Source organism: Thunnus maccoyii, chromosome 7, assembly GCF_910596095.1.
Source record: "Thunnus maccoyii chromosome 7, fThuMac1.1, whole genome shotgun sequence".
NCBI lineage: Eukaryota > Metazoa > Chordata > Actinopteri > Scombriformes > Scombridae > Thunnus > Thunnus maccoyii.
In genome coordinates, this window is record NC_056539.1 from 28,879,234 (window position 1) to 28,891,029 (window position 11,796).

Sequence of the window (11,796 nt, forward strand, 5' to 3'; positions counted from 1 at the left end):
TTGTTTTTAACTGTACCACAGTCGAAGCTACTGGGAGAGGGAGATTATGCCTTTGTGGTTGCAGCTCCAAAGCTGTGGAATAGTCTTCCACTTTCAATCAAGTGTTGCCCCTCCACTGACACTTTTAAGACAAAACCCAATATGTACATGTTTTCAGTGGCCTTTGGTTGCTTTTAGTGGTTTTAGTTTTTTAGTATTTTTATAATATATTATTTTTTCTTTTTTTACAAATTGATCTTACAACTTTTATTCTGTTTTCTGTTTTACATTTGTGCACATATTTTGACATTGCCTTGTATTTTATCATTGCCATTCATTGTTGTTGTCTGTGCCTTTTACTATATTTGTGCCTTTTTAATACTGTTGTCCTTTCACTTGCTACTGTTGTGCCTTTTGCCATAATTTCTACAGCACTTTGGTCAACTCAGGCTGTTTTTAAACGTGCTATAAACTTTATTTGATTTGATTGTTAATACTGTAGCACTTTGAGTTTCACTATGAATGAAAAGTGTGGTACAAATTAAATGTATTACTATTATTATTACTATTATTATTATATAAATTCTCTCTACAAACTGCTTAGTCTTGGGTTACCCTGCTCCAGAGACAATGTCTAGAATCTAAAAGAAGGTTAAACTTTGTATACTTTAATGCATAAAGTCAGTCTTTTAAGTTTCCTTAGTTGTATATTATTTTAGGGCTTCCACTACTCATAAATTATTATGAATCTGCTGGTTATTTTCCCAATTAATCTCTTGGTCTATAAGATGTTGAAAAATGTCTTTCACAATGCCCCATTGTGCTAGATGACATCTTCAGATGTCTTGTTTTGTCCGATCAACAGTCCAAAACCCAAAGATATTCAGTTTACTACACAACAGACAGAAAAAGGCAATTGGGAGATGGGATCTGGGTAATGTTTTGCATTTACGCTCAAACAAGATTAAGAGTCAGTAACCATGCTAGCAGCTCTGTGAGGCTTTAATGCTCACTGTAAAGAAAACCAAAATTTTAGATAAATGAAATATGAACCTGATATTGGTGCTCAGGGAAAAGTCAGGGAAACACCAAGAACATGATTGTGGTCTGCATTGTGTTCCAGACAATAATTGTGAAGACATCTCGCTTTGGACCACAAATATCAACCTCATGGTCGTGCTAGAAGAAAAGGACAACACCAAAGTAATTAGGATTCATTGTCAGGGAATGAATGTATCTACAAACGTTTGCGCCAATCCATCTAGTAGATGTTGAGATATTTCACTTGACAAGTCTAAATTTAATTTTGACCTGCAAATTGTTGCACATCAAATTATATTTTCAAGTGTCTTGGCTGAATCCTGCTTGCCGGGCTTCTGAGTGAAGACTTAAAGACATGCTGGGTTTCTGTGTCTCTGCACTTGGGTCCTCAACAGAGAATTACAGCAATAAATGTCACAGATTATGATCATTTTAGTTGAAGTTTGACAGCATAAAACATCCTAGAAAAGGTTAGGGAAAGATTTTTGACATGCTTAAATTATTATAACAATATAAAATGAACATTTTATCATCTAGAATTATAGTTTACTTGGTGTGCATATAGAGCTGACAGCATACTGTCAAAGTTTAAGGCACCACCACCCGACATCAGCTTTTTTAGCATTTCAGTTTCAAATTTTTGCCTGTCCCCAAGTGTGTTTCTTCCGTCTTAATCCTTTTCTACTATGAACATAAAACATATTTTTGTCACTTTTTGTGCATGCATTTGCATTTCAAAACACCACGTTCACTCATTTTGACAAAATATCCGGAGACAGTGCTCCACCAAAGAAAACCATCGAAACCAAAGAAAAGAAAACAAAATGCGTGATTGCACCCTGACAGCCAATCGGCAACCTGAGTCATGAGTGTAATCAGGAACGGCTGCTGGATCTGCTGCGTCCTGCTGGCGAGCTGGTGATTGTCCACTGGGGGGAGGTGGGGTTGGAGGGGTGGGGGTGGGGGTAACACTACAGCCGATGAGATTCATGACAGCCTCTCGCAGAACCTTGCGGACTGATTACACGTCCAAGAAAATGCATGCAGCAAACGGATATTAAATCAACACAGCTTATTGCCATGCCAGTGTAGGACTGAGCCCAAGCGTGGGCAAAATGCATCTGCAGCTCACCCTTATAAGCACTTGAGGCAGTGGGAGAATTACATTTCTATGGGAGCTCCGGATGAGTTAGGCAATCTTGCTTTCCACAGCAATGATTAATAGTGATGGTCCCATAAATTGTTCTGTCTGAGAAATATATTGCTGCCATAGTATCTGTTGTTTTGCACTGGGAGGCCACTGTGCCTCTGAGGGCAGTGGTTGGATAAGCAGTCAACAATAGAATTAGATCCAGAAAAATGCACTCACCCTACAGCAGAGCTAAGCTTGAGCCATCAAAACTGATTGTCATTTGCCATGCACAGATTTTTTAAGACCTCTGATGTGAAATTAAGCTCCCTGAGACCAAACAAATCACATGGAATCTGGCAGCATTATCTAATTTTATCTTGCAAACCCTGTTTGCTCTTACAGCATGGTGGCTGTCATCTGAAGAAAGGAGTCTCTATTTTTAGCTGACTGCAGTGCTATACTTGCGTCTGGTCCCCAGAACATTTTCTGACATTAACTATCACAATCTTGTATTTATTTGACCATAACTTTTCAGGGTCTGAGTCATTGTTAAACTTGAGGTGAGTATTTTTTATTTTCTCAACCAGGGGCACAGTATAAATCATTTAAAGGATTATGCTTGTGAAATGATCATCACAGTCAAACATCTGATACATCTCAGTTGATCTTTAAACTTCTTAAGGGTGTGTGAATTGATTTTTGGCCACATGAGTGCAGAGGAAACATCAAAACACAGAGCCACGACTTATAGTTTTTATGGCTCACATGTTACCAAACAGTTTTTGTTGTTGTTGGTATTTAGCAGCCTTTTTGGTCTGTCTTGGTCACTAACTTCTGAGAAAAATAAGCTGGCTTTTTAGTAGTTAGATGTTGGATTTACTTCACCAGCTAGTCACTAACTAGTCTGTCATTTAAGGTTAGGCAGGTACATTGAACTCTAAATGAATAAGCTAAAGGAAAATAAAAAATCTATAGAGTCAATTATTTCAATGTTGCTATCAAAAATGTTAATTGCAGATTTTTTACATCTGGGAAAACCCATATGTTGCCAATTTTGCCTTTAATAGAACCTGATTTTCTCTGGCCTTGGTTTTGGCTCGGTCTAGAACCCTTTGGACCTGGTCTTAAGCTAGACTTGGCTTCAAACCAGGCTATACTGACTGCAGCCAGCCCTGCCTGAGAGTTTTCTCAACACATAAAAATAGGGAGTCTGGCTGCAGCTCCGTTCTGTTCCTGACTGAAACTCACATCAAATGAAAAATTACAGTGACACACACTTTACTTATCCGCATGATAAGTGCTATAGATTTTAGTGTTAGCTTATTGAATAAATGACTAAAAATGAGTTATTATGCACTTTGCCAATTGCCTGTTAAGCAGAAACTCCACAGCACTCAATCAAGCTATGGCCAAGAGGTACACTTTGATGAATGGAGACCACAATTGAGATTTTTCTTTAGTATCAGGCTGCTAAACCAACTGCTAACTGCAGAGAAAATATAACCATGTGCAGAGAACCTGCATGAGAACTACTCACTATCAACTAAAGTTGAGATGACAGAAATAACATGATAAAGGTGTTAAATATATAAATTTCAATTATAATCAGCCTGTTAACCAAATCTGTATTTCTCTAATGTTTAGAAGAACCCCATTTTTAAAAAAGAAAATCCTGCTCATGAATTAAGAGGAGCAGATGTTGTGTCAGACAGTGGGAGAAACTCTTACTCGTTTATTAACAAGTAGCCAGGCTTTACCAATAAAAAGATGCTTGCACATTCCTTGACTCTTTCTGTGTGGAGATTACATGGTTTCCACACACATCAGGTGGACTTTAGTGGCTGAACTGCTGATACACATGAATGTGACAGTCTATTTTTATATGCACTGTGATGGACAGGTTTTCAGTCCACGGACAGGTTTCCATGGGTGTCTGCCTTCTGCACAATATAAGCTGGAACAGGCTAACACCACAAGGCCCTGACGGGGGAAAAAAAGACATAAATAATGAAGCCCATTAACACATTGCCAATGTCTTGCAGAAATTTCTATCACAAACAAATGTTAAACCAGAAGAAGTAATGTCAACAACTCACCCTGCGCTGGCTCTAATTTGTCAAAGTGAAGCATCAGAGGCCTAATGCCAATAAAATGTTTGATATAGATCAAACTAATGGCTGCTCATTCTTTTCCAAAAACACATTACCACTGCAAACAACACTGAGTCCATTTCCTGACTAATGTCAGAGTTCTTGGTTTTTAAGTCTCTCAAAAACTGACCTGCTCTTCTAATCTAGTAATGTTCATATGTACACTTACTGTCACTAATTATTGTAAGTGTGGCTTTCTGTTATGTCAAATCAGCATGTATTTTAAATGCAATTTGCATAGATAAGTATATTAAATGTGCTTATGTAAATTTGCATACATACCAGGGAAGTGTATAGGTGTTATCATGGCCTTTTCATTCCATGCAACATAAATTAGAAGGTTCTATGGCACCCAATAGAGCGCATAACTCCACCAACAATTTGTCAACAAATGCAGTTACACTTGTCAGAATTTCATTGTAGCTTGAAATGTTTATTCCATGCCTCATTACCAAACTGTTTTACATGAGGGGGGGGGGGGTGCAGACATTTTCTTGACTGTGCCTGAAATAGGACATGAGATATGCTTCTTTAAAATTCTTGTCATTCTTTTAAGACTTTTAGTTGATTATCATATATTCTGGCTAGGCAACACCAGTCAATATTTGTGGCCTCAGTTTGTCTTTTTAATGATGTACCAAGACTAAAAAAATACATTGCAAAGCAGTTATGTCTAAAGCAGATTTGGCTAAAAGTACCTTCCTGATGCCTAATCTGACCAGCAATGGACAATTTGCCATTTTCACATAAGACCACAGAATTTAATGACATGACATGACATTTGGAGAGGCGAAGTTACTGTATATGACAGCCAATATGAGTTATGTTGCCCTGAGCTACTTAAAACAGAGATGATTCCAAGATTATAGATGGGAAGAAGTGTAATCTTAGTGTAATCTTGTATAATCTAAACACACGAAGCCTTCTTCCAAAAGGATGCACATACAGTACCTTTCATGTGAAGGAAAAGGTTTTAAATCTTAGAAATCTAGCCAGGGAGGAAAAGATTCCAGCTTGACATTAAAGCTACATTCAGCTCGGCCAAAATAACTGAGGTTGTAGAAATCAGCCGCTGCTTGAGTGTATTGATGCTGTGAGCAGGTAGGGGTATTTGAATCCTAACACTATCTTAACCCACTCCACACACATTTACAACATTTCTGGATTTGTCTGAATATTCTCCGCCCCAGGGCAAAAATTGTAGATCTCTTTGATGGTGTGAATCCATACTGAAATGATGCATTTCTCCCTTGGCTTTAACAAAAAGTTAGTTCAAGTGAGGCACTTCTGTGCTGCCTCATCTGATAGCTTTAGATTTGTGATTGATTCCCTTGCCTGTGAGACTATTCTGGGCTAAAATGGTAAATGGGAAACAGTTCATTCTGAACTAATGCATTTTCCCCTGCATTTGAAGGGGGAGGAGAGACGGAACCCTTTGAGGATAAAGGAAGAAATGATCTGCATTGTACCAGCTTTGATCCCCGTACTGTGCAGACAGTGTGTGATGTCAGAGGAATGTCATATTTCTACTCGTTGCTGGAGTTCCACTGACCTCCACACACTGGCACTAGTTTTAGCTCTAGTTCTTGCATGTGAATTATTACATGGTAGAGTTACATATTCATATGACATAATACTGACAGGATTCTGGCATAGATTACTGACTGGAAAATTCTGTCCGTCTTAAAACAGTGGTCATGTGCCCATATGAACACTGAATGTGTTAATCATTCCTCCTGTTCATCTGTTCATACAGGCTATTAAAAGATCCCCTTCAGCTGTGCTTTCAATATAAGTGATGAGTGTCCACACAGTCATTTCGTACAAAAATCCATTTAAAGGGTTATCTGAAACTTATATGAGGCTTCAGCAGTCTGAGTTAGTCATATCAAGTGGATATCTGCCACATTTACAGTCTTTTTAGCATCAAATTCCCTCTTTGGGTTTCCTCAGACAGTATTTCCCTGTTGAGCTGTGGTAGAAGTACAAAAATAGGGACTTTGACACTAAAAAGAGTGTAACATTGAAAGATATCTACTTGATTTGGACAGCTGAAACTTCATATTAGCTTCAGATAAACTTTTAAATACATTTTTGCATAGGAGGAAGCTTGTGGATTTTGGCTCTCATTACTTACATTGAAAGTGGAACAACCATCAGTCACCTCCTCTACATAGATGACATCAAGCTGTATGCCAGGAATGAGCGAGACATCGACTCACTGATCCACATCACCAGGATCTACAGCAACGACATTGGGATGTCATTCGGACTAGAAAAGTGTGGTCGGATGGTATCGAAGAGAGGGAAGATGATCAGAACCGAGGGGGTTGAACTACCAGAAGGCAGCATTGCAGATGTTCAGGACAGCTACAAATACCTTGGGATCCCGCAGGCAAGTGGGAGCCATGAGGAGGCTTGAGGAAGACACACCACCACCACCCCCCCCCATGGGAGGGGGGTGAGAATGGGATATATATATATATATTATATATATATATACTATATATTTTTTTTTTTTTTTTTTTTTTTTTCTTGACCGGGAGCACAGTATAAATCATTTAAAGGATTATGCTGGTGAAATGATAACCACCGTTAAACATCTGATACATCTCAGTTGACCTTTAAATCTCTTAAGGCTGTGTGAATTGATTTTTGGCCACAATTCTTTGTCACTAACTTCTGAGGAAATCACACTCCCCCGCATTTGTGTCAATGACGTTTTGGGGTGTTACGTTCAGCCGGCGACTTGCGTCAGAAACTACTTCCGGTGATCACGTAAGGTAGGCTTCAATCATAAACAGTATACATAAGGGGTGAAAGCAGGCGTACAGTAACAGTCGGGGGTGGTGTGTAGCTGCAGAACTGTTCGTACACTAACCGCATGTTTCATCAATTCCAGAAAATTGATTATTTTTTGGTCGTATGTTCTTTTTTCTCGATGTTTGCTCGAGTGGGATGTCTTTCTAGAGTGGCATGGACCGGCTGCCGAAGGTCATTCCCGCTAGCTTGACTGAGTTACAATACCAGCTAGCTTAGTCTAAGACATAAACTGACGCTACAGACCTTAATTTAAAGATTTTAAGCACGTGAAAACATTAAAAGTACTACACCGCTGGACATCATTTGCGGTTCACAGAAGTGGAACAGGCTAGTCTAATCCTTGCTGCACGCTTATCTTCACCGTGCTGAACATTAATGTTTCATAATAACTTCACACAATCAAAGTTTAACCTATTCAAAAGTGTCCTGCTCATTGGCAAACACACGTGGCTTTTAAACCTCATGATTTAACAGGTTTTTCTGGCACATTCGGCATATATTTGATCCTTTAACTATGCATTTTGTAAAAAAAAAAACCCTTTATCATTGCCATGCCTGCTATTGTCATTGTTAGATAACGTTACCTTCCACCAAACGCTTTGCAGTGGCTGCTAGCAAAGCAATTAGAAACATTAAAGTTTAATTGAAACAGGTACTGGGAGGTGTATCATATGTATGCCGAATTTACAGTAAGGTGTTCACGTTTCCTTAAACATGCACAACCATGTTTTAAGAAGTATGTGTCGTTTTCACAGAGGCGTGCTACCATGAGATTGACAGATTTTCATTGGTGTTTGGCATGTCACCTATCCACATAAAATCTGAGCTAATGAACTTACCAGTGCCAGTGAGGAGCATTTCAACAGTAATCCAGGATTACCAAGCACCTAAACCTTACAGCATTTGTAGACTGCGTGGCAAGAAGTAAAACGTGGGGAAATCAATAGCTAGGGCTCTTAACAATGGACATTTATATTTTCAGACCAGCAGTTATCCTCCAGTTAGATATTCTCTTGACGCAAATTATCAGCCTTAATTTCGTCTCTTCCTTTGGTATCTTCACGTTTTTAAGGTTATTGCATAGACCTGGACGTACTCTTGTGTTAATCCTTGTTGTGTGTGTTAGTTACTTCAGTAGATAGCCTTAAGTACTGGATGCTTCAATAATGTAATTTGTCTTTTTCAGAATGGGGAATTTTACATCCTCTACTACTGGGGGTCTAACCAGCACGTCCTGCGCACAGTATGTTCACGTAAGTAGATGCTCAGAGATCTGTTACTTCCAATCAACATGTTAAACCTTTTAGCATAGTAGCAAACTGTGTTTCTTTGTACAACCCAGTCTAAAAGCACATCTTTTATTTATAATTTCCTGCTATGTCTGACCGTCCACGGCAATTCCTTGATTTCCTTCTCCAGTCTGTTCCTCGACATGCTCTGTCAGTTTGTCCCAGTGTGTTACTTCCTATTTTGACAAGTGTAGCCTAAATTTTTCAGTACTTTCATCTGCTCCATATGTTGTGCAGTGTCCTACAGCTATGACAAACCCTGAATGCATCGTTACATGCTGTTAATTCCCAGATCTTATCGGTGGTTGTTTTTATGTAGATTTCCTGTGTGGAATATGTAAGTCAGTCGTAATTATTTACACATTTCTTTGATTCTATGGTAAGAATATAGGCACAGTTGTATTTATTTTAAACTTCCACTGCCACTGGTTACTCATGGTGACTTAAAACTGACACGGGCAGTGTGCAATAAAAATGCCGAGTTAAAGTTCCCTCTGACTTTGCCCAACTCACTTGAAGCCTGGTATGTGGAATCTATTGCTGTGTTTTACTGATACTTAATTAAATCTTATTTCTGTCTGACCTTTCAGGAGATGGTGTCACAAAACTGCGTAGTGATATTTTCCAAGACCACCTGTCCTTATTGCAAAATGGCTAAAAACGTGTTCAATGAAATCGGCGCGACCTACAAAGTGATTGAACTGGACGAGCACAATGACGGGAGGAGACTGCAAGAGGCCTTAGCTCAGATGACCGGTGCCAGAACGGTAAGAGCCTTGGGTTGTATTTTTGGGATTGGAATTTTAAGCAACTTCAAAGCTTGCTATTTCAGCATCTATCAAAAAAAGAATAAAAACATGCATATTTGACAGCTTGTTTGTTCTGGCAGCCCCTGCGTTTAAGTTTAATTAAGGTTGACTTGACTTGTGCTTTTGTTAGGGCTGCAGCCCAGAATTACGTCTTCAACTTGGCTTGAAATAGTTGAATCGGAGTCGAGATGAAGACCAGAGCTATATACTGGTCCACTATAGTCTTTAATGAGAGCAATTATATAAGAATTTTAATGGAAATAGCACATTGAGAGGAATGATAATTTAGCAACAACACTCATTTTTCAGTTTGAAAATATAGGAATACTTTTACATGTTTGGATAAAAGTCACCTGTACATAACAGTGTATACTGGGGACGTTCAACAGGGTTTTAAAGCTATAGTATGAGATTAGTTGAGTTGATTTTATATGATTAATATGTATCTGCATATGCAAAAGTCAGAATTACCAAAGTGTGTTGAATGTATCCTGTCATATCTGTTTTAAATTTCACGGCAATCCATCAGATAGTTGTTGAGATATTTCACTCTGAACCTCAGATGTCAACCTCGTGGTGGCACTAGAAGAAAAGTCAGAGGTTCACTAATGAAGTAGAGTTCATCCTCTGGGGACAATGAATGTCTTTATAAAATGTTAATAGCAATCTGATAGTTGTTGAGATATTTTAGCCTGGACCAAACATTGTGAACCTTAATGTCATACTGCCAGAATGGCTAAAAATAATAATTAAAGACTCTCATTCTAGATGGACTTTTGTTTAAGTTATAACTTCATTTTAAAACAAAAATAGCTCTATGGTGAGATAGGTCAAATGATGAGGTAAGTAATAACTCTTCATCCTATGTTGCATTAAAAAAAACAGACAAACATATTGATTAAAGTTAACAAGGCTCAAAACAATATGAGCAAATATGGATAAAGGCAGGATCAAATCCTCAAATTATTAGTAGCAATTTAAAAAAACACAACTGCTCAATAATACAGTAATGTTGAAAAACTACTGTTACGTCCCCTTGGTGGAATTAGGTGAAACAAAGACAGTAATGCAATAACCAAAAATTGAAAGAGTAGGAGTAGATGAACTTACAATTTAATTTCAGCTATTTAAAATAATTACAAATACACACAAGGTTCTCAAGATTTGGGAGAGGAGAAGACAAGTCAAAAGACCTAACTTACCCTGGATTTACTTGAAGCTACAAATGTGATATTTGAGGATTTTCAGGTTCCTCATAAAGATTGAGCTGTTTAAGATATAACTTCACCTCACTGCACATTTTAAGAACTACTCGTATGACATTTTGTGGCATGATTTGTGTGCTCAGGTGCCAAGAGTCTTCATTAACGGAAACTGCATCGGGGGCGGCTCTGACACCAAACAGCTCCATCAGCAGGGGAAGTTGGTGCCCCTGATCGAACAGTGCGCTCCCTGCTGCGCTTCCTCCGGCTCCGAAGGCTCGGGCAGCGGACAGTTTGAGTCGGCTAAATGACTAACCGTTCTCACCGTTTTTTTCAATCCTGTGTTTGTTAAATGTTTGTTTGATCTTGTGCTACAAGTTGTACATTGCTTGAGCACGATTATGTCATTTATTTATCAAAGTGCATTGGATACTTGATGTTAGACGTTTTCATCCAGGGATGTACAGTATTGTTATTAAAGCTGCCATCTTTTAAACAAAACTTGTGAATAGTGGAACTACTTTTCATACTTCTTTTCTGTCTGTTTGCTACATTGAACATTGTCAAAATCAAAAAAAAAGCATGATCACTCAAAGCATTGAGCATCATCAAACAGCGGACAGTCACTCCAGTCATCATTGTATTATCAAGTATTGCCGTTTTTATTCTATACGTATCTTCTTTGCATGGAGTTTATTTGAGATAATTCGCCATATCTTGTAATAAGTGAAACCAGTACAGCGTTTTCTATGATTAGCATATTACATTGTGCTCAATATTTAAATAAATTATTGAGGAATGTTATTCATTTGCATAGACTGTATGTGAAAATATAGTAATTTTGTATTTTTTTTACTTGCTTGTCTCAGCATTTTCTATTTCTATGTGTCAGATTTTAGCAGTAGCTGTGTTTGTCTCTGAATTGCTTTCATTTTCTTTATTAGGTAACTGGTTGGTTTACTAAACAAATAGCCTATATGAATATTTATTGATGATACTGATCAATGTTATGAATGAAAAAATAATACATATATATATAGAGAGAGAGAGAGAGAGAGAGAGAGAGAGAGAGAGGAGTCCAAAAGTCTGAGACCTCCTTCTACATTCTATAGGATATTTATATGTACCCATGATCGCTCTTAAACGTTTTCTTAATGCTTTGAATGTAAATGTATGATTATTAATAAATATGAATGAACGTCTACTACTGGCCTTTCACGTCTTTGCGTCTCTACCGAAGAATGCTTCATTTAGTTACCCCATTCCTCGTAGGAAGGCGGATACCAGTTGTTTATTAGAGAGCTATTTCCAAAACACTGCAAGATAAACATTTTTTTTTTCATTTGACTATTTGAAAAGGTAGATTTATGT

At 38.0% G+C, this 11,796-nt stretch overlaps 1 protein-coding gene across 5 annotated transcripts; it reads left to right on the forward strand.

The window, feature by feature from the left end:
- Nucleotides 1-7,002: 7,002 nt before the first annotated feature.
- Nucleotides 7,003-11,632, forward strand: glrx2 (glutaredoxin 2). 5 transcript variants are annotated; one of them, XM_042416385.1, is made up of 4 exons: nt 7,003-7,085; nt 8,312-8,378; nt 9,005-9,181; nt 10,572-11,632. In XM_042416385.1, the coding sequence occupies exons 1-4, from the start codon at nt 7,018-7,020 to the stop codon at nt 10,734-10,736; spliced, it is 477 nt and encodes a 158-aa protein (XP_042272319.1). In that variant the 5' UTR covers nt 7,003-7,017; the 3' UTR covers nt 10,737-11,632. The 5 variants fall into 5 exon arrangements, with proteins under 5 accessions (XP_042272319.1, XP_042272320.1, XP_042272316.1 ...); XM_042416386.1 differs by lacking the exon at nt 7,003-7,085 and adding an exon at nt 7,091-7,169; XM_042416382.1 differs by lacking the exon at nt 7,003-7,085 and adding an exon at nt 7,092-7,296.
- The last annotated feature ends 164 nt before the right edge of the window (nt 11,633-11,796 follow it).

What these genes read in the sequence shown, in the direction of transcription:
- glrx2 (XM_042416382.1), top strand. Translation starts at nt 7,187, where the DNA reads ATGTTTCATCAATTCCAGAAAATTGATTATTTTTTGGTCGTATGTTCT. An exon ending in CCTGCGCACAGTATGTTCAC is followed by an intron (nt 8,379 to 9,004) that starts GTAAGTAGATGC and finishes CTGACCTTTCAG; the next exon opens with GAGATGGTGTCACAAAACTG. An exon ending in AGATGACCGGTGCCAGAACG is followed by an intron (nt 9,182 to 10,571) that starts GTAAGAGCCTTG and finishes TTGTGTGCTCAG; the next exon opens with GTGCCAAGAGTCTTCATTAA.